Source organism: Meleagris gallopavo, chromosome 25 (genome assembly GCF_905368555.1).
Source record: "Meleagris gallopavo chromosome 25, MGAL_WU_HG_1.1, whole genome shotgun sequence".
NCBI lineage: Eukaryota > Metazoa > Chordata > Aves > Galliformes > Phasianidae > Meleagris > Meleagris gallopavo.
In genome coordinates, this window is record NC_139428.1 from 2,742,917 (window position 1) to 2,767,553 (window position 24,637).

General features: G+C 54.5%; 2 protein-coding genes across 4 annotated transcripts in view; one reads left to right on the forward strand and one right to left on the reverse strand.

Moving 5' to 3' along the window:
- Positions 1 to 234: 234 nt before the first annotated feature.
- Positions 235 to 7,430, reverse strand: MECR (mitochondrial trans-2-enoyl-CoA reductase). Its single transcript, XM_085208778.1, has 10 exons — positions 7,241 to 7,430; positions 4,093 to 4,190; positions 3,885 to 4,016; positions 3,000 to 3,143; positions 2,821 to 2,923; positions 2,050 to 2,152; positions 1,708 to 1,781; positions 1,561 to 1,621; positions 1,039 to 1,105; positions 235 to 945 (listed from the first exon to the last, which is right to left on the reverse strand). The coding sequence occupies exons 1-10, from the start codon at positions 7,369 to 7,371 to the stop codon at positions 782 to 784; spliced, it is 1,077 nt and encodes a 358-aa protein (XP_085064904.1). The 5' UTR covers positions 7,372 to 7,430; the 3' UTR covers positions 235 to 781.
- A 6,116-nt stretch (positions 7,431 to 13,546) lies between these two features.
- PTPRU (protein tyrosine phosphatase receptor type U) overlaps positions 13,547 to 24,637 on the forward strand; it is a 46,198-nt gene continuing 35,107 nt past the window's right edge. The window contains exons 1-2 of one of the 3 annotated variants that reach the window (XM_085208622.1): positions 13,547 to 13,813; positions 23,236 to 23,364. In XM_085208622.1, the coding sequence (XP_085064748.1) occupies positions 13,741 to 13,813; positions 23,236 to 23,364 (202 nt within the window). In that variant the 5' untranslated portion in view covers positions 13,547 to 13,740. Of the gene's footprint in view, positions 13,814 to 16,639; positions 17,093 to 23,235; positions 23,365 to 24,637 lie in introns of those variants that run through there. The other 2 variants (XM_085208623.1, XM_085208624.1) reach the window with 2 other exon arrangements.

The window sequence follows — 24,637 nt, forward strand, 5'->3', positions numbered from 1 at the left end:
CAGTTCCAACCCCCTGCTATGTGCAGGACCACCAACCAGCAGCCCAGGCTGCCCAGAGCCACATCCAGCCTGGCCTTGAATGCCTCCAGGGATGGGGCATCCATAGCCTCCTTGGGCAACCTGTTTCTAATGGGGCAGAGCCCACCCATGCCTCCCCTCTATGAGCTGTGGGATTTCCCAGCCCTGAACTGGGAACAGCGAGAGTTTCCAGGGGCTGCTGGAGCAACAGAATGCTTTGAGCACATAAACATTTATTGGCAGCATCTTACAAAAATAGATATATCAGATGTTGATTTCCAAGAGGTTTCCCTGCGCGTTCTGCAATCAGAAGTTGTGGTGGTTCAGTAACAGCAGCAAAACTGAATTCAAGTCTAGGCATTGGAAAAATCACATTGATGGTGGTGAGCTGTTGGGGTGAGCCCAGAGGGTAGAAAATGTACCCATGTTGTCCAGTGTAACTCCAGCCTGCGTGGGTGCCCTGCAATGATGCCAGCACTGCATGTGCTAGCTAGGGAAAAATTAACAACAAAAAAAAAGTAATAATAATACTAATATTTTAAAAAGTGGTTTTGCAATTCAATCTGCTCCCTTCCCTTGAGATGGCCAAGGGAAGAGCCCAGGCTTTCTGCTGCAACAAAGTTAAAACGCGACCCAAGTCTCCCTCCAGAAGCAAACCCAGCCTCTGTTCAGTGCGGCCTCTGCAAAATTCCGGAGGCTTTTAATACCTGAAATTAAAAGAAAAAAAAAAAAAGGAAAAAAAAGAAACAATTTTTGCGAGAAGTCAGAGCAGGAGAATCTGCTTGGAGGAGATGAGGGGCTGCATAGAGGCCACCAAGGCCTCCTTGAAGTCCTCCAGTGGCACTGCAGTGCAGGCAGGAGCGCTGAGCTGCCCCTTCCGCACCATCTGGCACAGGGAATCCACCATGCTGGCCATGCTCTGCTTGTCTGTGAGAGAAGAAAGTGGTCACTGTCACCGTGAACACTGACCCAACTCTAACCCAACTCTAATGCATCCCTAACCCCAAGCCTACAGCTCACCATGGTCCTTCTTCCACTGGGTCATCCAGAAGCCGCGCAGCCTCACATCCCTGAAGATGAAGGCACTCTGCAGAAACAGGAGATGAGATCTGTCCCCTTCAGCCTGTTCCTGAGTTCTTGCTAGTGTGAGGAGCCTCACTCACAGCTCTAATTTGGGACAGATCCGCTTTGACAGGTTCACAGTAATGAAACACCACGTGCTGCAGCACTGAGCTGCGTCTCAGTGGGATAAAACCCAGTTTCACATCAAGGAGACACACACAGCCCCAGCATGCAAGAACAGTTTGCACCAGGACAAGTTGGACAATCAGCATCTGTGGGGTTGTTTCAGTGCAGGGACTTCAGTGCATTCCAAATCCTTCATGAGTGCAACCAAGAGACCCAAGCAGAATGCAAGGCAGCTCATTCCATAACCCAATCGGTTAAAAACAAAGACAGAAATTTGGAGGCTCTGAATGTGGCATCCAGACAGAGGACGGACTGAACTCCTGCAGATGTACCCAAGAGCATCCCTATACTCACCACTGGCACGGTCACGGGCTGCTTTGCCATTCCTCCATAGGTCACCATGGTCCCTTTGGGTCTGCAGGAGGTACAAGGCCTTGGGTTGCCCACGGTCCCCAAGGTGCAGCTCTCCCCCATCCCAGCCCACCCCTCAGCCCAGCTCACTGCAGGTGCCGCAGCATCTCCGTCGTGCTCCTGCCTCCAACGCAGTTCAGGGCAAGCCGGGGCTTCGGGATGCTCTGCAGGAAAAAGGAAGGGAGCCCTTCATCAGCACCGTGCAGAGAGCTCCGCTAAACCATTTGAATTAATGGCTGGGTAAATATATGAGGCGATTAGTGAGTGGCTTAGAGAACTGTATCTATTCCTAATGACTTACAGCTCAGATGTCATGCTGCCTGCCCTGACTCGCAATTGCTTATTGCACATTTTCCTTTTTGCTACTCCTGCAGCTCCACTCGAGGTACAGAGCTGTGGGGCAGCCTCTCGGATGGCTCCACAATGAGGTACCTTAAATATCTCCTTCATCTCCGGCTTCCTCAGCGCATCCTCTGTCACAACGTGGTCTGCACCCAAGGCCAGCAGCCGCTCCACCAGCTGGGGAAGGTCGGGTCTGGAGGGAGAGAGACCTTGTGAGGCAGAGATCAGGGCATCCCCCCCTCCTCCTGCTGGAACAGGGCCGAGGGACAAAGGACCACGGGGATCGCTGATGCCAACCCCTGGCTCCACACAGCACGGTCCCAAAGGCAAACCCTATGCTTCAGAGCAGTGTCCAAATGCTTTCTGAGCTCTGGCAGCTCACGGCTGTGCCCACTGCCCCATGGAGGGACTGTTCCATGCCCACCACCCTCTGGAGCAGAACCTTTCCCTAACCCCCACCTGTCTGCCCACTGACAGAGCTCCATGCTGTTCCCTCAGACAACAAGGTGTGTGACCTTGTCATAAATGAAGATTAAGTTCATTAACCAGGACCTTCCCCTCATGAAATTGTGTTGGCTGTGACCGACACTGCACTGCCTTCCAGGTGTTTCTCAATAACTCTCAGAATAATCTCCATAATTTTGCCAGCCATTGAAGCGAGCCTGGCAGGCCTGTAATTACCTACAAAAGCCCCAGTGATGCACAGACTACACAAATGAACCACAGAAAACCGAACTAAAACAGAATCAGAACCCCTATGATTGAGTCTTCACCACCTTCTCTGGGCTGAACATGCTCAGAAGGAACCTCCTGTCCCCACATTGTGCCTCCTTCCCCTTCTCCAAACCTCACAGCACTCACCTGTCCCTCACCACATTGATGGTCCTGATGCCCATGGCCTTTGCAATCTGGATGACAGCCTGCCCCACGCCGCTGTTGGCCGCGTTCTGGATGACGGAGTCCCCTGGGGAGCACAGGTTTGGCACAGCCAGGTGGGCTCACACCCCCTCCCTCCTTCATGACCCCAGCACACCACGTACCCGGCGCCAGGCTCTCGAAGTCGCTCAGCATGCGGAGTGCTGTGCAGGGGTTGATGCTGAGCGTGGCAGCACACAGCAGTGGGATGTCACTGGGCACACGCAGCACACTGTCCTCGGGGAGCACCGCGTGTGTCCGCCACGTCCCTGTGCAGTGGGGAAAGCACAGCACTGGGAGACCTTGCACTGCACCCTAACTCACATTGCTGCAGCACTGCCTTGCAGCGCATGGGGGGGAACATCATACTGCAGTATTTTAAACCTTTTCCTCAATGGGTAGAGCCAGAAAGAGAAAGCCTGAAACAACGTGCAGGCTGGATATACTTATATCTGATTTAACCCCTATCATCCATTTACTTTTTTTTTTTTTTTCCCTTTATGTTTAAAAATATCGCATTTGGATCTTAACTAGATAGCTTTCGGTCTCCCATTGAATGAAAAAGCCTTTTAAGAAGAAATAGGGAAGGAACAAGCTGTTACACTAAATGGGAACCGACAATTTCTCTGGCCATTGGCGTGTTGGAGTAGCACGAGAGGCATTTGTTGGAAAATAAATTCCCAAGCTTTCCCATCAGAGCACTATTAGGGAGGAAACTGTAATGAGACAGAACTGCCCTTGCACAGGTTAACCACTTTATCCTGTGTCTTTACAGAGGCCATCAGCAGCTGTGACAAAACACGCTTGTTTCCAGAGAACAGATTGCTGCGATGCTCCGTAATAGTGCAGAAGGGCCATAAAGGGTTTGCACTATAGAAAAGTAAATGATTTCTGGATTAAAGCTGAGCACACGCTTTCAGCACACAGCAGTGGGCGCTGGAGAGATGGAGGCTCTGCATCCCCAACCTTCCCCCAAGCAGAGAGCACCCAGATCCCATCCCCAGACTCACCAAGCCCAGCATCAGCAGGGATGATGCAGTCCCCAGGACTCAGTGCCACCACGCCAGGGCCGACCTCCAGCACGCGCCCAACGCCTTCATTGCCTGCCACGGCTGGCAGTGGGGCCAGGAGGGCATAGGTGCCTGCAGGGAGCAGGGTGAGAGCCACGCACAGAGCCAGGATAGGGACTGATGCAGAGTGTAGGCAGCAAGAAACTACCTTGGATCATGTTGATGTCGGCCGGGTTGATGGGCGCTGCCAGCATCTTAATGAGGACATCTGAGTGTCCCAGTGCAGGCAGCTCCAGCTCCTTCAGCCTGGTGGGGACACAGTAATTGCAGAGAGATTCATTCCTGTATTACTTCTACAAAGCAACAGCCATAAGCAAAGCAGCACTATTCCCCCATCCACATTGCTACAGCCTGGTCTCCTCCAGAAAGAAATAAAATCTCAATATCTAACGGAGCACCTGCACTGCTCCTCCAGCCTGTGTCCCCCTGCTCACAGCATTGCCTCACATCACAGAATCACTGATGTTGGAAGAGACATCTAAGATCACTCAGTCCAACCCTCATCACGCCCACTAACCATGTTCCTCAGTGCCACATCTCCAAGTTTCTTTGAACACCTCCATGGACAGTGACTCCATCACTTCCCTAGACAGCCTGTGCCAATGTGTTATCTCTCTTTCTGGGAAGAAACTTTTCCTCGTCAGTCATGTGGACCCAAAAGCACATCTTGCCCAGAGGATGCCTTCCAACCCCTTTGCCACCAAACTGTTTTCAAATCCAAGGAAAACACCCTTACACCATGGCTGGACGAGGCAGAATCCAAAATTATCCAAACTGAACAAGATCCTCAAGGCCACCACCAAGTCAACCCAACCCTCTGAGTACCACCAGCAAGCCGTGCCCCTGCTAGTTAATATCTTCCTATCACCAAACTACTCAGCCCATTGCTGCTGCGCATAGGGGCATTCATTTTTTGGCTGCCTTGGGCCATGCACCTTCCAGTAAAGAGGACACAGAGGGTGCAGGGCTGTGTCCCACTGCCTACAGATGCATCAAGCAGCATTCACACCATGACACACAGAGTGGGGACCAGGGAGCTGGTGGTTGCCTGACCCACTGCAGGCCAGGGCAAAGTCATCTCCAGGGACTCATTTGCAAGATGAGGGCAATTTGAGCCACATTTAACAAGTAAAGGAGGTGGCTGGGCCCGGTGCTGCCAATTTTCAGGCAGTTATTTGCTGCAATTATGTGCTGCTAAATGTGTGTCATTAGAACAACCCACTGAATTTCCTTCACAGCTTGTCCTGAGCTGGCAACGTGGTTTTCCCTCTTTCCCTTGAAACTGCCTCGGTGATGGATGTGGAGACAACTCAGAGTTCTGAATGCTTAAGATATGAGCAAAAAGCACAGCAGCAGCCCAGCATCAAGCCGCTGTGGAAAAATCTTTTTATTATAAAATAAAAAATATGGAGGGATTTTTGCCCAAAGCTGCCAAAACCCAACGTTGTGCAAGAAGGCATTGTGCAAAGATGAGGCCGTGTCATTTGGAATGGGTTTGAAGGCTCATCCCACCCTGCCTGAGCTTTAGGGGAAGTCGGATCTGTTTCCAAACATCTGCAACAAGACACAGAGAGGTTCACCCATCACGAGGTGGGTCTTGCACAAGCAGCAGGGTGAGGACGGCTGCTCCTGCCCCATGTCCCAGCAAATCTCAGTGCTGCTGAACAGTGTGGCACAATTAAATGGTCCAATCATCTGCTTGCCTGCCCCGAAGAGTAGTTTGGGTTCTGTATGCACCCAGATCATGCATCTGCACCTCCCATCGTTCTGTGCAACTTGAAACAGCTCGGCTGCATCTGCACAACCCCAGCATTTCCTCTCTTGAAAAAGAAAGCAGAAAAAACTTCCCTCTTCTGAGCCTTTCTGGCCATAATTTGAAGAGAAATAAATCTGTACTGCTGCTGTGCCTTGGGTGGTGCAGCACCTGCAGGAAACCCTACCTGCAACCCCAGGAAACACTCTCACTCCTGACCCTGCATACCCAACAGTGTGGGGTGCAGCAATGCAGGCTCCCCAGGGAACACTGAGGAATTGGGGGGCTGCCCCTTCCCTGTGTGCTGCCCAGGGGCTGAGCTACCCTGGGACCCCCACACTGTACATCCCCCCAAAAATCCACATCACCCCTATGTTTACCCCCACCCTCTACCCCTGCCCTGCACTGCCATGCACCCCCATCTCGCCCCCACACCTGCTGTCCCCATTACAACACACCCCTTATACACTCACCCCTGCATAGCTGCACCCTCTTCAATGTATCCCCTGCCATAAACCCCCAAATATCTGAACTCCCGATACCTGCACCCCATACAATACACCCCCCCTGCAATGCAGCTCTCTATACTTCCACCCTTTTGCAATGCATCCCCCATATCTGCACCCCCTTCAATTGCACCCCCCATATCTGCACCCCCCCATATCTCCACCCCCTGCAATGCACTCCCCCATACCTGCAACCAATTCAGTTGCATCCCCATATCTGCACTCCCCCATATCTGCACCCCTTCAATTGCACCCATATCTGCACCCCCTGCAATGCACCCCCCATAACTGCACCTCCTTCAATTGCACTCCCCATATCTGCATTCCCCATATCCGCACCCCCTGCAATGCACTTCCCCATATCTGCACTCTCCCATATCTTCACCCCCTTCAATTGCAAACCCCGTATCTGCGCTCCCTCATATCTGCAACCCCCATATCTGCACCCCCTGCAATTGCAAACCCCATATCTGCACCCCCCCATATCTGCACTCCCTGCAATGCACCCCCCATATTTGCACTCTCTTCAATTGCACCCCCTATATTTTCACTCCCCATATCTGCACCCCCTTGCAATGCACTCCCCCATACCTGCACCCCCCCATATCTTCACTGCCTTCAATTGCACCCCCTACATCTTCACCCCTCCATATCTGCACCCCCTGCAATGCACCCCCCCCATATCTGCACCCCTCATACCTGCACCCCTTCAATTGCAAACCCCAGACCTGCACCCCCCCCATATCTGCACCCCCTGCAACTGCAAACCCCATATCTGCACCCCCCCATATCGGCACCCTCTTCAACTGCACCCCCTATATCTTCACTCCCCCATATCTGCACCCTCTGCAATGCACTCCCCCACACCTGCACCCCCCCATATCTGCACCCCTTCAACTGCATCCCCCATATCTGCACCCCCATATCTGCACCCCCTTCAATTACACCCCCCTATATCTTCACCCCCCATACCTGCACCCTCCCTAACTGCACCCCTTTCAGTGCACCCCTTGCAAATCTCCCCTCTCGCTCCTTACTGCAGGACGTCCGCCGGCTCCCCGTGCCGCTCATACAGCAATCCCCTCGGGATGCTCCCGGCGGCAGCACAGCGCGCCCGCACGGGATGAGCCCGCAACCCGCGGAGCGCCGCCGCCACCGCCCGCTGCATCCCGGCCCGGCGCGGCGCGGCCGCCGGCGGCGTCACGGGGACAACCCCACCTCCACCGGGTCGGTCCCGCCCTCGCCTGTCCTTAAGGCGGCCTCGAGTCTGGCAGAGCAGCGCAGGGCAGCGCCGGAACGGCAGGCTGTGCCGTTCCCGTCCCCGGTGACGTTCAAGGTCGGGTTGGGGCTGTTGGTGTCCCTGTGCACTGCAGGGAATTGGAACACGTGGCCTTTAAGGGTCCCTTCCGACTGAAACAATTCTATGATTCTATGGAGTATCGTACCTTACCGTGCCGTACCGCGCCTTACTATACCACGCCATGCCATGCTACTCCGTACCTTGCCATAAATGGTAATGATAATACCTTACCGTGCCATATCGTGCCATGCCATGCCGTGCCGTGCCTTACCATGCCACGCCATGCCACACCATACTGTGCCATGCCATGCCTTACCATGCTATGCCATGCCTTACCATACCATACCATGCCATGCCATGCCATGCCATACCATACCATACCATGCCATGCCATGCCATGCCATGCCATGCCATGCCATACCATACCATACCATACCATACCATACCATACCATGCCATGCCATGCCATGCCATGCCATACCATACCATACCATACCATGCCATGCCATGCCATGCCATGCCATGCCATGCCATGCCACACCATACTGTGCCATGCCATGCCATGCCATACCTTACCATACCATACCATGCCATGCCATGCCATGCTTTGCCATGCCTTACCATACCATACCATACCATACCATACCATACCATACCATACCATACCATACCATACCATGCCATGCCATGCCATGCCATGCCTTACCATACCATACCATACCATACCATACCATACCATGCCATACCATACCATGCCTTACCATACCATACCATACCATACCATACCATGCCATGCCTTACCATACCATACCATACCATACCATACCATACCATACCATGCCATGCCATGCCATGCCATACCATACCATACCATACCATACCATACCATGCTATGCCACGCCATGCTATGCCACGCCATGCCATAGCACCCTTTGGCCCTGTCTGTCTGTGCACTGCTGCATTTTGTCCCCAGCAACCCTTCCCCTTTTGCCTGTCCCATCCCCAGCCCAAAGCACTCATGCTCCTTCCACGCACAAAGAACACCAAGATGCTCACTGCACGGTTATTTAAAACAACAGACGATGCCTGAACCAGTATTAAAAAAAAAAATCCTAATAGTAATTTAATCCAATGTTCGGTATAATTGTCTTGAAGGAGAGATCTCATTTATTTTTCCAATTAAAGCTGATTACATTGGGGGGAAAAAAAGAGAAGAGAAGATGCTGAGTGTGCTGCTCATCTTGTCACTGCAGAACTAACAGTGGCTTTTACGAATAAATTCTTCTTGTAAAAATAAGTTCCTCTTATGAAGAAAGAACTGAAAATCAGGGGCAGCTCAGCGGGAAAGCTGAAGTGAAAGGCCAGTGTCAACTGGCATCATGTTCCAAGGTTGTTTTAATAATAAAAAGGAAAAATAACATTTTGGGGTGTGAATTCCACAGCAGTGCTGGCACAAGTGGAGTCAGGCTCAGCTTTGTGGGTTCCAAAGCCCATTTCCTTCCCCCAGCTCACGGGATTCCATTTCCTCAGCACAAACCCTTTTCCCCACCTCTGGTGGGAGCCCAAGCACAGCTGTGTCCTGAAAGTATGGATGCAGCCATGTTTAAGATGCAGCAACGTGGGTGAACCTGCACAGCGTGAAGTTTGGGTGCCCACGCTACGTGGCGAAGGGTTAATAACTAATTACTGGAGCAAAATGAGACGCCTTTCCATAAGGTTCAAAATATATGCATTTGCAAATCAGGGCTGGCAGACTATTTATGATTATTTTGTTAATGTTTCTCCTGTAACAAGCACAATTTCCTGGTGATTAATGGCTGCTTCATCTCCCAGAATTGCTTTTTTTTTTTGGGGGGGGGGAGAGGAACGCAGAAATTTGCATGAGAGAGGTTTGGGAGTGGTGGGATGAGGATGGGGCTGAGGTGGTGGCACAGACACAGCTCTGCCAGGAGCTCAGTGATGCTCCCAGCTCCCCTTTGCCTTTTCCTGGTTAAAACCAAAGAGCAAAGGTTTGTCTCGTCCATCGGCCGATTCGGGTTGGTCACTCGTGTTCATGGCTGGAAAGCAAAATGAGGGCTGGGTTTGGCTGTGCACACCTGGGGGGTGCTTGGCCCAGAGCCCCAGGTCTGCTCATGAAAGCTCAGTGGCACCTGGGTGACATTTGCTGTGATTTTGTGCCTGAAACATAAGGGGACACAGATCCAGGGAATCACCTGCTAAGCAATTCCAGGCAGAAGGAGGCAAATTGGTCAACTGCCTTTTGATTAAACATACCTGAACCTGGAAACACATAATATATTGAGCTTAAAGGACCACTTCTATAATCCTTAGCTTAGCCTTGAATCCCTCATTTAACCCCTCTGGCAGTGCTGGACCATTCCATAACCCCTTCTGAATCCTCCACCTAAAGCCACGCTTGTGCCCAATGCTCCACACAGCAGCAGCTGCCAGCACGTGGCTGCCCAGGATTAATTTCTGTACAAATGCCAATGGCTGAGCCTTGTGCCTCCAGAACAGCCTGCATTATTACTTTTTTTTTTTTTTTTTCCCTATTCCCTTTGAATTGTTTCATTCTGAGATAATAATAATAAAAGAAAATAATAAAAGAAACAGAGTGCTCAGCAGCTAACTGAGGATTGATGAGTTCTGATCCTCTGCCAATGAGATGAAAAAGGAGGCTTCGCTGGAGCCATCAATAAGGGAAGGAGCAGACAAAGGATCCAGCTGTGCTGTGAGCAGTGGAGACCTAAAATGTCATCGTGGTCCTTTTGCAGGGAGAGAAACACCCGGACACACTCGTGCATGCACATGCACTAATATCCTTACATACATCTACATATATGCATCCCATACGAGCAGAGTCTCCTCTAGGCAGAGGAAAGCTCTTGAAATAGTTTAGAAGAACGCTCAGAAATGAATCAAATCAGCACACCTTTTCTGCTTCTTTTAATGTTTCTTCCAAACTTTCTTCCTCCCTCCTCAGCCCCAGGTCCCCACGTCTCCATTCTGCCCCGACCACAGCAGAACTTTCCCGATGCACTGTGAGCACAAGCAGTGCTGTCTGCGATGGGAATCCATTGTTCCTGGGGCTCTGCTGGTGCCTCAGCTCAGCTCTGCTCAGCCCAAATGCCCGACCAGCTCTTTGTGTTGCAAACTGCCGAGCGCATCCTTTCTGTGACGGAGTTTGGAAGAGCACCAAAGCAGAGCTGCGAGGAGGGCAAACAGCACCCGAAATCAAACCCGATGAAAGAAAATAAACTGGAAAAGCGGTGTCATCCCCAACGTAAGAAGTAATTAGGAATGCTGGACAAAGCACTGCTCCATCCTCTGCTCAGAGCGGGCCTGGCAGCATCCAGAGGTGGCAGTGGGAAAGCTGAGCACTCCCAAACCCAGAATGGTTCTCGTTGCCTTGGATGCCATCAGGGTCCCAAAGCACATGGGCTGATTCATTTCCCACCTCACTTTCTCTTAAGGAAAAAGGTCAATGCTGGAGGAGACAAGGCTGTGTTTTGGGGCAGATCCGCTGGGTTGTTGTGCCTTAATTCTTTTCTTATTAAAACCATTTTACTGCTGAAATCAGAAAGGGGCAAATCCACACGCTTGGGATTGCAGCTGTGGCCCTGTGTTAAGCACTGCAGCCTGATTGGTGATGCTCTGGAATAGTTTTTGAGCTCTTCCCAGTTCCCCACTGGGAAACCCCAGGGCAGAGGAGCTGAGTCTGAAGCAACACAGCCTAACTCTAAGCTCTAACCCCATGTCACACCATGTAACTCCTGCAGCATCTTCACAGCTCTTTCCTCCGGGAGCTCTCGCTCCTTCTTTGCCACGCACAGGACCACGAGTGGCTCTGCTGGTTTATTTGGGTGAAGGCACAGAGTTATTTCATCCTTTCAGGCAGTGATAACTCATCTAATAGCCCCATTACATCCGGCCTGACCGCTGGGCGGGATGAGATCAGCTGTTTTGTCTGCTAAGAAAGAGAAGGATTTGGGGCATTAGGAAAAGGCGGTGATTTGAGAAAATAGCAGGGACTTATTAGAAGTAAAGGACTGGATGGTGGGTAATAGGGAGAGGTATAGAAAAAAGAAGAGGGAAGCAAAGGGAAGGGGGGAGAGGGAGAGAGGGCGGCGTGGGAGAGATAGAGGGACAAAAGCAGAAGGTAAAAAATTGGGTGTGGGACGGCTGTGCAGTGCTGGGGGATGCACAGCCAGGTTGTGTCCTCATAGCTCCAATGTCCTCGCAGGAAAAAGGGAGAAAGTGTGGTGTTCTGAAATAAGGAGAGGTTTGGGGGTGGGAGTCCCACTCAGTGCAGGGCAGCTCCTGCAGCCCACCCATCCCATGGGTGCTGGGGGGTTATGGGCCAGCCCTGCTCCATCACTTTGTCCTTTTATGAGCGAGAGGAAAACATCCTCCCCAGAGCACTGCTGGCTCCAAGGAGGCTCAAAAGCCCCAAAGCCCATCTTTTTGTCCCCGATCCAGAGGAACCCAGAGACGCAGTGAGGACACAAGGGCTGTGTTGCAGGCTGCCGTCACACTGGAACTGCAAACATTTATCCTTGGAATGGGAATGAGGGTTTCAGCAGAGACCATTTGCAATCACGGAGAGGCCTGCGTTTTTTCTGCAAATGACTGCACTTGAAGAGTGATTACTTCATTTTAGCTCGATTGCTCCTGCAGGCGCTGGGGGCTGATGGCAGCAGGAGATGGGTGGCGATGGGAAGGGGATGTGGTCCCAGGGACCAAACCCAGGGCTCAGCACGCACTGGAGCCATGGGGACTGACAGAGTCATGGGGACACAGCTGTCCCAAGGGCACTGCCATGCTCCCAGGCCATGTGCTGCTCCGTTGCAGGAAAGCTGGCCCACGTACAGACAGCACCCAACCCCTGCTCCTTCTCCTCCTCTTCCCTGCAGGGATGAAGGCCCCTGAAAGGACTTGGCTGCAGCTTGGTGGTGCAGACTGATGCATCCTGCTCTGTGCACAGATCTGCAGCTGGCACCAGGCTGGCACTGGGGTGAATCCATGGATGCACAGAGCCATGTGCCAGCTGCAGACCTCAGTAGTGCAGAATGGGGTGGGGATTAGCTTTGATTTTGCTGGTTAATGACAATTAGGCTGCGCTGGGAGGGTGCAGTGCTCCTACCTGGTTGGATTTCACCCCCTAAGGATAAAACAGAGGGACTCGGGGTGCAGCAGCAGCACAGAGCACGCAGAGGGAGGAGCTGAGCTGGATGGCAGAACTCAGCCCCCCAGCCTTTGAGTAAACATTTTCCTGCTGCAGAGAGTGCAGGCGAACAAGAGCCCTTTCATCCCCTGGCACTGCCACGTCCCTATGGGCCCTGTGCAGATTTTTCCTCGTTTTCTGCCCTTTGGATGTTTTTTTTTCCCCCTTCCCTTCCCTTGCTGCACCTCTCCCCATCCATCACCACCTGTCTGACCCCAGGGATGGTGGCACTGCTGGGTGATACCCCACCATTGCCACTACTGCTCCCATGCAGCCGTGCTGAGCATTCCCTGGCAATATCCTGCAACTGTGCACCCCTCAGCAACCACGCAACCCCAAGATGCAACAAAGCATCCCCCAATCCTGCACCCCCCATCAACAAATCACCCCATGCAACAGCACCCAGGGATTCCTCCTATCACCCTTTCATCACCCCTGCAAGCGTGCACCCCCTCGAGCCGCGCACCCCACCAGAACGTCACCAACCTCCATCCATCCCGCACAGCCCCATCTGCATCCCCCAAACCAATCACCTCCTTGCGACCACAAGCTTGCAACCTCCCCCACCTTCCAACCCCCTGTCCCCACGCACCCCCAGCCTTACACCTCCCCTACACCCCTGCTGCAACCTGGAGCCCTCAGAACCGCCTTCAGCCCCCCAGAACCGCCTTCAGCCCCCCAGAACCGCCTTCAGCCCCTCAGAACCGCTCACCCCGCAACCCCGCCCTCCCAGCGGGGGCGGCACCGCGCTGCCTACTCGCCGTACGGCCGCCAGGGGGCGCCCTCTCCCCGCCCTCTCCCCGCCCTCTCTCGCTGCCCGCGGCGGTGGCGGCGGTGGAGGCGGCGGGGCCGGCGGCGCTGACGTCACGGCGGCGCGGGGCCGCCGCTATTTGAGGAGCGGGGCGGACGCGCGGGCCCCGCTGCGCCGGATCCGGGGGGCCCGCAGGAGGCGGCGGTGGCGGTGGTGTCGGCGGCCGCCCCCGGCCCCTCCGCCCCGCCGCCGCCTTCGCACCATGCGCAGCGCCCGGGCGCTGCTGCTCGCCCTCGCTTTGCGGGTTTGCGCGTTGGACACCGAGACGCCCTCCGGTGAGCGGTGCGGTGCGGGGTGGGTGGGGATCCGGTGCGTGGTTACCCCTCGGTTGGAGTTTGGGGAGGGCGGTGGGTTTTTGGGTAGTACGGGGAAACTGAGGCACGGGGCGGGGATGGGGAACCGTTCCGGGTCCGGCTGTGTCGCGGCGTTTTGCGGCGTTCGTTCGCCGTGACCGCGTGCGGTGCGGGGCTGAGCGGCTCTGCGGGGAAACTGAGGCACGGGGCTGCGCTGCTCCGCTCGGCGTGGGGCTGTGCCCGCAGCTCCGGGGGGGTTCCGCGCCCCGGTGGCAGCTCGCCGGGGAAGGGATTCGCGTCTGAAGCGCTGTGGTTTGGGGGGTCGTTGTGTTTTCACCCGTTTGGAGCGGGGTTTTGGGGCTGGAGGTGCCGCCCCGGTCGAATTCGGGCTCAGCCCCGCTGCCCCACGCGGTGCCCTTCCGACGGACCGAGGATGCTGCGGTTCGGGTCCGCAACGCGCGGGGCTCTGTGTGCCCCCCCATCCCATACGGGGCCGTTGTTCCATCCATCCCATCGTTAATTTCAGCGTCTGCTCCGCTCTGGGACGCGCACCCTGTGCCCGCTGGATGCTCCGCGTTCCTCTCCGGAGCGCACAAACTTCAGCGGTTCGTTCCGATCACGCCGTAGCTGAGCTGTCGGCATTGCGCTGCTCGCAGCGGGGACTCTGGGGGGGGCATCGCCTTGCTGTCAGGTGCTGCAGGGCAGCGGGCACCTGCTGCTCGGTTCCTTGGTGTGTGGAGCTATAGAGGGTGCCGAGCTGCTCGTTTCCACCTCCTCAAAGCTTCGATGCGGAGGTGCTCCCCGGAATGCACTGCTCGTCCCTATTGGGGGCTCTTCCAGCAGCATCCCGAGCATTCAGCGGCAATAAAATATTTGGCTTTGGATCATTCCTTTAGGAGAGGTTCCCACACTCCCAAAGCCATGAGCGTGGGGCTTCGCGGCGGCCTCAGGACGGTGGCATTGGGGTGGGCTGGGCGGGGGGGGAGGATTGGTTTGGCCTCTCCTCTGACCCCGCATTGTCTGCACCGAGTGAATGGGAGCGGCCGCGTTCCCTTTGTCGGGTTTGGGGTCGGGGAGCGGAACAAATGCGGCCGCGTCGCTCTGTAACGGCCGCGTCCTCATCACAAGATAATGGAGGTGATGGAGCTTCGCATCCCTGCGCTGGGTCGGGACCCCGGGGGCTGCCCTGGGTTTGGGGCTGTGCTGCTGGCAGCTGGGATGGGTTTATTTTTTTGTCCCCCTGCCTTTTCTTGTTGCGTTGTGAGGAATCTTTCCCTTGGCTGCTGTTCCATCTGCATTTCTTTGCTTTTTATGCCATGCTTGGTGCTACAGCAGCGGGTAATGATGCAGACCCCTCACAGGGTCCCCGCACTCCAAGATGCTCCAAAAGCTCATGCTGCTGTCCTTGGGATGCAGCACCCTCCTCCCATACCCCCTATTTCCATCTCTCCATATTCCCCTCTCCCCGGCAGCACTGGGGCACAGAGGGCTTTGCTGCCCGTGGAGTTGAAGCAGAGCTGGGGGATGTCAGAGCTCGGTGCTGTTTTCCCCCTCCCCTCAGTGTGTGCTTTGCTTTTGCTTTGGTGCTGCTCTCCCTGGTTGTTTTCCTGGGCTGCAGGCAGTGCTGGACCTGCCCCGCCATCCTGGTGAGTCACCTCCTGGCCCGCGCTGAGCATTTTTTCCCTTATCCAAACTAAGGCAAACCTTCCAAATCTCAGCTTCCTGAGGAGCATTCCCTGCTCGTAGCCAGCAGGATCCAAGCCCTGGAAATCAGAGGCTCTGACCCCTGCCTGGGCAGCAGCAGCCCCCCCACTGCCAGCCAGTGGGGACAGTGTTTTTCCTCCAAATTGAGTGTTTTCCCCCACTTAGCACCAGGACGGAGCTTGCTCGGCTCACAGCCATTTTTTCAGCACAGTTCCCAGAGCCCTGAGAACCACTCCCCCCTGGGCTCTGCTCCCTCTGCCTGCTGGTGGCACCCCTTTAAAGGTCCCCTCCCAGCTGTTTGCAGCTTTGCTGCTGGAAGCCACAAAGGGGTTAAGCAGCAGGAGCAGGTAAATCCCTTCCGCATGCTCGGAGAGGGGCTGGGGAGAGCCTTATCAACACAGCCCTGCCATCTGCCTGCTTAAACCTCCATAAATAAGCTTTTTAATAATCTATTATTAACATGCACTATAATTGTCTTATTAGACGTGTCTGGGAACCTTTCGTTGCTGCGTGATTAAATGTCACATTCCCAACCCTTCTCCTCCTCCTCCTCTCCCAAAGGCAGGCGGAGGCTTTGCTCTGCAGCTGCCCCTGAGCACCATTTCAGTCCCCACAGCACCATCCCCTGGAGCATCTGCCCCGTGCTGTGGCACTCGCCCAGTCCCAAAGCAGTGATACTGGGGAACCTGAGGCTTTTCTCTTCAGGGAGAGGAGGATTCCCAGCGCTTCCCCCCCCGGGGCTGATCTCCTCCTTCTTGGCAGCCTTCAAATAAACCCATCCTGGAGACAGAGCGCTCTCTTTCCGCCGCAGATGGCCTCTTGGAGCCCCGCTCCGCCGCTGCCTGGCAGAGCTGCTGTTGGTTTCAGTGCTGGGACGCATCCAGATGAGGGTCATGGAGGTGCTGGGCATTGGTGCAGCTGCGGGGCATCCTGGGGACACGGGGCTGAAGGGCGGCTGTGGGCAGGAGGAGGAGGGTGAGGGCTGGCAGGCACCAGAGGCCCTTCCCCATTGCTGCTCCAAGGGCGCTGGTGTTTGCAGAGCTGTTTCCTGGTGCACGGATCCAAAGTCCAACACTGCTGTAAAGCTCAGGGTCAGCCCCGTTCCCACCCACCGGGCTGGTGCTGGGGGCACGCAGACCCACTGGATGCTGGCAGCTACCAGCACCGTTCCTGCTGTGCACCGTGAGGTGCTGAACACCGACTTTTTTTTGGCTGTGCTGCGTTCCCGGCAGCAACCCGGCTTCGCTCAAGTCCTGGCTTGCGTTGCATCCTGAAACAAGCGCAGGGACGTCGGATTTTAATCCCCACCCGAAGCAAAGCTCGGTGGCTGCGTGTCTCCGAGCCGTCCCCCATCTGCCCGATCCTAAAGCTGAGGAGCGGACATCCGATCCCAAAGCTGAATTGCGGGCATCCCCGGCGCTCCGGGCGCTGCGCCGTACGCGGCCGCCAGGGGGAGCGGGGACAGCGGCCGCTGCAGCAGCGACGTCCCGGTGCGTGAGGAACCGGCGTGGAGCACGGAGCAGAGCCGTGCTGTAGATGGAGGCCGTAAATATTGAGGTCGGAGCGATGCTTTGAATCTGGGCTTTGTGATGTAGCTTGAAAAAGAGCAGGGAATTGCCTGTCGTGGGGTGGTGGGCTGGGAGACCCCAGCAAGCTGAGCTGATTGCCCGGACCCCTCTGTGTGCGTGAGCTCTGGTGTGACATCATTAACTTAATGAGGGCTGTGGCTTGAGCTGCTGTTTGAGCCCCTCCAGCTCGACAGCACGAAGGGACTGCGGTGACCTGATCGTGGTAACAAGGCTGCTGTCCCTGCAGTGCTGGTTTGACCGAGGCAGTGGCACAGAGCCCCCAGGCTGCCTGAGCCTCATGTGTGTCCCTGTGCAACAGCCATCCACTGCAGTGATCCCAATTAGTACAGATGGGAGCACGAACTGCTCCAGCCCAGTACTTTGCCTGCCCGCATCCCATCCCAGCTGGGGCACCGTGGGGGTGATGGCATCACAGGGATGATGGCACTGCAGGGATGGGATGCTGTGACTCAGCTGCTTCCCATTGAGGGGCCTTTGGGAGCTGCCTGGGGTCTTCCTGTTGCTGCTGGAACCTGATGCACTGAAAGAGATGGAGCATCACATGGTGGATGAACGGATTGCAGACAAACAATATTTCCTTGCTTGGGTGGATCTGGAAGTGCCCATGGGACTGCACAGTTGGGGATGCTCTGTGGGATACAGCCACCTGTATAGGGCTGGTGTCTCTGCTTGGTCATGGGGTATCCCATATTCCTCATGGGTCCTTATGTGGTTCTGGCAGAGCTTTTGGCTTGCTGAGAACCTCCAAAGACTTCGCTTGGCACAAAATGAGATGCCTGAGTGGTGGTCCCTGAGGGGCTCAGCACCAAGTATGAAGCATTTGCCATGTCCTAGGTTGGTCCACTGGGTGCCACGTGGGGCTGTACCCATCAGCAGCAAGCAGACATCTCTCAGTGTCCCCTGCAATTACCTGACTGAATGCTCTTTACATAATGCCCAGGTTTGGCTCACCCACCTGCTGGTTGGGTTGCAGGGGGATGGACCCCACTGATCCCTATGCTCCTGTGCAGGGGCAGAAGGGGCTTTTCCCAGGAGCTCTCCCCGTGCTGTTCACTTTTTTGGGGGGTCTTATTTTTAGCCTAACAACCGCTTTCTACTTCCCCTTGCTGTGTGATAACATTCCATTGATTTTGTTTCCCAGCTGACAGCAGTCCCACTTCGCTCCTGTGTTAACAATCTCAAAGTGAATCTCCGTGCTGGAGAATTTCTGGTTTTATCAGCATCACTCATTGGGTGAATCCACTTTTGCTGCCCGGTGTCTGCATCCCCAGTCTCGATGAGGTCCCCACGTGGCCAATCCTCTGCGTGGGAGAAGCTGCTGAGATGCAACAGATTGAGGAGAAAGGAGAAGGGCGAAGCTGTGTGATGGCCAGGATGCACCCGGCGCTGCTGTGGCTCAGTTCTGCCTCTCGTCTGCCTGCCTGCAGCAAAATGCAGGGCTTGGGTCAGAGCTGGGGCTTGGTGCAAGGCTGAGGCTTGGTGCAAGGCTCGGTCTCAGCAAGTGTTGCTGAATCCCTGCTGTATTTGAGCAATCTGTGCATTTGGGAGCAGAGCAGGGCAGCGCTGCGCAGACTGCTTGGCACACACAGCCCTTCCCAGAGCCCCCGCGTGTTCAGGAGAAAAGGGGAATTCAATTTTTTGACAAATGACACGGACCATTTGCAGAGCAAACCTGGCTCTGTAGAGACAGCCCTGCGAGCAAAAGGAGGGAGGTATTAAAAGCAATAAATAAGCTGTTGGGAAAGGCAGCGGAGGGCTCTGGTGGCTCCGGATTTACAGTGTGATCATAGCAACACCTGGAGCTGCCAGCCTGTGCTTTGCAGTGAGACTGCTCCTGCTCTGCATGGCTCTCAGGATGCACACGGAGCAGGGAGCTTTCCCCACAGGCATCCATTGGTAACAGGAGGCAGGAAAGGCCAGATCACCTTTTTTTGCCATTTTTTTCCCCCCCAAAGAGCAGGAGGAGCAGAGCTGCCTGCCTGTCAGCCCTGAGACTTAATTGCACTGTGAGCAATCAATAACTCCAGGACCGTGGGTTTCCAAAAGCCTGCCTTTGTTTTTCTTCCTTTAGTGCAGAAGAGGCAGCCCTGACTTTGTTAATTAAGTGACGGTTAATTATGAAAGTGCTCGTATTGCAGCTCATTAGCCCACAGCCAGCCCCGTACACATCGCCTTTTCCCTGCATTACATTCCTGCCCTGTTTCCTATGGGACCTGGGAGTGCTGCAGCATCTCAGCACCGGGCGCTGAGTTTTGGGTCCCAGCAGTGAGGGCTTTGCAGGTGGGAGCCATCAGGAGGGTCTTCAGCAACCCGGATGGATGACGTCTGCAGTTGCTGGTGGATAGATGTTGTTCTCCCAGCCCTGTGCCAGGCGCTGGGGTTATCAGGCGTAAGTGACTTATTATGCAAATCCTCTGTCTTAATATCTGGCTATTCTCTCCCTGGAATTGCATTGGCTAAACCCCATGCGTTACTGGAGCTGCTAATGTTTACGCATTAGCTTCTTTGGCTAATATACAAGGCTTCAAGTTGCAAATTGACGTTCCTTACAGCTGAGCAAATTATTTTTCTATTAAACGCAATATTTAAAATGATTTGGAGAAACAAAACAAACTACTGGCAAGAATCTTAATGTCGCTGCTTTCCATATCCATCTAATCAGCTTTCATCGGGTCCAGGAAATGAGTACTTTTTTTTTTTAAAGACGTTTCTATTTTGCCAAAGTGAGTGATGAAGAGAAGCAAGGATTGGGGTTGTGGCAAGATCTGATGTGTGTGATGCACGGAGCAGTGGCTGTTGTGTTCGTGTCCCAAGTGCTCATCTCCCTTTTGCTGGACTCAGGGGGCTTTTAAGCTACAGAGACTCCAGTTGGGGGGATTTGGGATTGGGGCAGCATTGGGGCAGAGGTGCTGCAGTGTGGGGCGTTGTGCACCAGCAGGGTCGGGAGGAGGGATGCTGCAGTGCACGGGCTGAGCTGCTGCAGGGAGCAGAGCAAGCTTGCAGGATGCAATTCCCAATCTCCCGCGTCTGCTGCCTGCACGTGGGAGCTTCCTTCCAGCAGAGGCTGGAAATGGCACAGCCGGGTGCTGCTGTTGGGCTGGGAGCTGTGTGGTGCTGTGTGTTTGTGGAGAGGGAACGTGCAGCATCCCTGTGTGCTCCTGGATGTCCCTGCTACTCGGCTGCCCCGTCCTGCTGCATGTCCCATCGCTGCCATCTCCTGTTGTGGCTGGAGGGAACCTGGTGCCAGCTGGGGCTGGCAGAGGGACATGGGGGTGGGAAGGCTCCAAACCCGCAGCGTCATTGCCTTGTGCTTAAGGGCAGAACCGAGAGCATCTTACTCAGGTGTACACGGGAGAGATGTTGGCTGTTGCATTAACCACAGCTCGGGGCAGCCTGCGTTTGGGGCACGGCCCTGTTTCTAAAGCCTCTCTTTGATTGAGGCTGATGCAGCATCGCTGTGGGACGCCGTGTTGGGTCCCCATCCACACATCCCTGGGATGCTCCATAACAACAAGGAGAAGCCCCTGGAGTGTGTCTCACGGTGTTAAGCAGCAAAGGACATAATTAACATCAAGGCGAGAGGAGCACCGCCTCCATGCATGGAAGAGGTGGGCAGGCATGCCTGCTGCTCCGTGTTCTCTTTTCCTCCTTCCTCTGCATGGATCTGTCGTCTCTTCCCTCTCCATCCCCTGGGTTTCGGGGGCTGTCAGCTAATTCGGGCTGCTCCAGCATCATCTGGGATGCTCAGAGCTGTTGGCACCAGGCAGTCGTGCCCACGCTGATATTTTAATCTGCTCTTGCTGCTTGCTTCTCACCTCCTCCAGCTCTTGGAGCTGCTCCTTCCCTGGCATTGAACCAAGGCAGGGGCTGCTGCGGGGGCTCTCTGTTTCCGTTTGTAAGTTTTTAGGAAGCATCTGGGACCCAGAGCAGCTCCTGTGGAGCACGAGCTGCTGCCAGCATCCTTTGGGTGGATAAAAACCATCCTGGTGCTTGCAGGTGGGGATTTTAGGTTGCAGGGAAGCCTTGCCTTGCTTGCAAGCATGAATCACAGAATGGCCTGGGTTGGAAGGGACCTCAAGGATCGTGAATCTCCAACACCCCCTGCCACACGCAGGGCCACCAACCTCCACATTTAATACCAGCCCAGGCTGCCCAGGGCCCCATCCAACCTGGCCTTGAACACCTCCAGGGATGGAGCACCCACAGGGCATGTTGATAAACCCTGAACTTTTGGGGAATGGCATGAAGGTATCTGGCTCTGTCGGTGCCTTGCTGGTCCTTCCCAACACAAGATGTTCTGTGATGCTGTCACAGCTGCTGGAGGACACTGGGTTGAACACTGGGATGTTGGGGTCTGGGAGCTCAGGTGATGCCATGCAGTGTGGCTGTGCAAGGAGAGCAGTGAGGATGCTTTGTGGGAGCAGAGATGGGGGATCCTTCATTGAGACACAGGGCTCTGCCAGCTCCACGTGCATCCCAGAGCCCTGTGGATCTGGGATGGGATAAATCATCCCCCCCCAAAATTTCTCCCTTTCCAAATACCCACTCAACAGACTTCAGACAAAAACATACACTTTTTTTTTTCTCCCTCAAATAGCTTAGAAATTTCCAACACTTTTGCATTTTTTTCCTTTCCTTCGAGGGAAAAATTGATCACATTTCTGCTTCTCCTTCCCATTGGGAAGCTGAGCCAGGTGGTGGGTGCTGTCAGATCCGGAGATGCTGCGATGGGAAGGAGCTGGGAGTGCATCCACACACAGCACTGCCATGCAGGGCTGGCACAGCACAAATGATCCTTTTAGTGAGAGGCTCTGAGAAAGCAGGCAGGCTCCGTTCCTCGGTGCTCTGAATGGGAGAAGATTTGCTTTTAGTCCTTCTAAAAGAAGTTTCCCATTCTTGTGGTTCTGGGGAGGAAAGAAAGCTCGATGCTGAGGCTGGAGTGCTCCCCAGTGCTTTAAACACTGAGTGTAAAGGGAGAGAAAAGCTCAGTTCTGTTCTCATATATGTTAAGTGTTGGGAAGAACGATTTTGTGCATATCTTGCAGTGGTGGGCTTGGTAAGCTGGCTGTTTTGGTGCTCTTTGGAGATCTATGAGGTCCCTGCCCTTCTAGCCCACATACCTCAGCACTGGGAGGTTTGAACAGTGTAATTTGGGGTTAAAATACACAAAACCCACAAGTGTCACCCTGACCTGTGCTCTGCTTTCCCACTGACCCATTCAGGAGACGTTTGCCTCTCTCTTTCTGCTTGCCCAGGGCTTTCCTAACGTGCTTGCCCTCACCAGCCCAGGGGCTTAATTCCCCCTGGAGCCCCATACTTGTAATCAGTGATTTTAGTAAAACACTGGGGCAGTGTTAATGAGGCAGCCTGCAACAGCTCCCCAGATCTCATTTTCCTGGAGGAGGATGGATGGATGGATGGATGGATGGATGGATGGATGGATGGATGGATGGAGAAGGGATGGATGTGGAGCCCTTCAGACCACAAATGTGCAGCTCTTGGCTTTAGTGCAGCTTTCAGCTTTGCTCTTTGCAAAGGGGAAGAAACAACTCGAGGTGCTCAGAGGTGACAGCCTGTAGCTGGGAGTCCAGCAGTGCAGTTGCTGTTGTTGCTGCTGGAGGTCTTGTGTGAGGCTTGGCACTGTTGTGGCAGCAGTGTGCAGATCTGCTGGGCTCATGGTCTGAAGGCCAAAGCGAAGTCTGTGCAGTTGTGGGTTCTTGTGCAATGGCTGCAGTCAGTGCTGTTTTGTGGGGGAAATTCCTGTTTTAGTAGCAAGCCTCTGGGAAGTAAAGCTGTGACCTTGCTCCTGTGCTGCAGCTCGAGTTGGGTCATGGACTCATTTAAGTTGAAAAGACCTCTGAGGTCATTGATTCAGCTGTGACCTCCCTGGGGCTGAGGCCTGGCAGCTCATCTCACTGCATGGGAGAGGAGGGGGAGAGGCACGGGGCAGCTTTGCTCCTGCGTTTGCAAAAGTGGGAGCGTGGGGGGATGGCTGGGTGCACCTCAATATTTTGTAGGGTGCAACAGCATCCATCCCAGCTGGGCTTCTGGGGACAGAGCAGCTGCTTTTCCAGGGCTGATTTTTGTGTCTGTCTGTCTGTCTGTCCGCAGCGGGCTGCACCTTCGAGGAGGACGACGATCTGAACCAGTGTGAGTACAGCCAGGGTGAGGATGATGACTTCGGGTGGGAGTTGGTCCGCAGCTACATGATGCCACACCTGACGGCCGACCTGCCCCACGGTGAGTCCCAACCCCAAACCCAGAGCCGGTCACATGCCTGGGATGGGAATTGCCCCTGGGTTGACTTGATTCACCCTCCATCTCGTGGTTGGGATGCTGCTGTGCCCCACGGCGAGGTGTGATGAGCTGTGTTGGTCCTTAACGTGGCCTCGGGGATGTCACAGTTTGGGGACACTGGACTTGAGGCTGTGCTGCAGGGTGGTGTGCCCCCTCTCTGGGCTTTCCTTGCAGCAGTGTCAGGATGGCACCCAAAATCCCTCCTTAAGGGCACCTCTGCTCTTTCCTTTCTGGTGTATTTGGTGGTTAGTGAGAAATTCCCCTGTCCAGGAGTCATGGGAAAGGGAGCAGTGTGCTTCTGGCTCTTGTGATACGGGCAGATGCTTGTGGCTGTGAGCTGCAGGCAGCCCTAACGTCTCAGGAGCTGTGAGAGGAAAAATGCAGACGGAGATTTTTCTCTTCTCTTTTAAAATCACATCACTTTGAAGCCACTCGTCGTTACTTTGTGGGTCTGGCTCCTTGCTCTGATGGCTGGGATGGGGGGATTGCTGTAAGCCCCCTCCCTGGGCAGTGCCCTGGGTGACATTTGGGGTTTAGGGGGGTTGGCACATCCTGGGCACCCAAAGCAGTTTCTGCTACAGAAATAATTACAGATAATGGAGATAATTGCTTTAAACTGAGCTAACCTAATTTGTTCTTTGATGGGGCTTTTACCTGGGGGCAGCGAGACGGGAAGCGGAGCTGGGGAGGGGATGCTGGGGGTTGATGTCAGAGCCTCAAACCTGTAATTGGAGTTTCTGCTCAGTTTTCAGCTGCAATTTAAAAGCAGCAACGAAGCATACCAGTTTGAAGCCAGGGGGCTTGCAGGTGGCTGGAGCCTGCAGCGTGGCATGGTGCAGCCCATAGGTGTGCAGGGAGGGGGTCCCAACCCCAGCGTGGGTCAGCGAGCAGTGGGTGGCACTTGCGGGGTGCTCAGCTCCTTCCAAGGGGCTCCCCAAGGTGCCCCCCCAGCAGAAACACCATTGCACAGCACCAGGATCTCTCCGGGGAGCACTTCACAAAGGAGTCTCGTGGTCTTGGATTAAAATGAGTTTTTCTTGGAGATCAGCCAGCTTTGAGGAGCACAGGATTTATTGGAGCGGATGCTGGCTGCAGGCCACCCGCCTCTACCTTTTTTTCCCCTCTTTCTTTTTGTTTTCTTGCCGTGTTTGTTTTTCCCTCTCTTTCCATCTTGACTCGTCTCCCTCTTTCTCATAAAGAAGACGGATGGGGCTCT

Bases quoted from the DNA above. Each gene is read 5' to 3' on its own strand.
- MECR (XM_085208778.1), bottom strand. From the start codon at position 7,371: ATGCAGCGGGCGGTGGCGGCGGCGCTCCGCGGGTTGCGGGCTCATCCC. The intron at 4,191-7,240 runs GTAAGGAGCGAG...TGTCCCCACCAG, and splicing joins GAGCCGGCGGACGTCCTGCA to GCTGAAGGAGCTGGAGCTGC. The intron at 3,144-3,884 runs GTGAGTCTGGGG...CCCACTGCACAG, and splicing joins CCCTGCTGATGCTGGGCTTG to GGACGTGGCGGACACACGCG.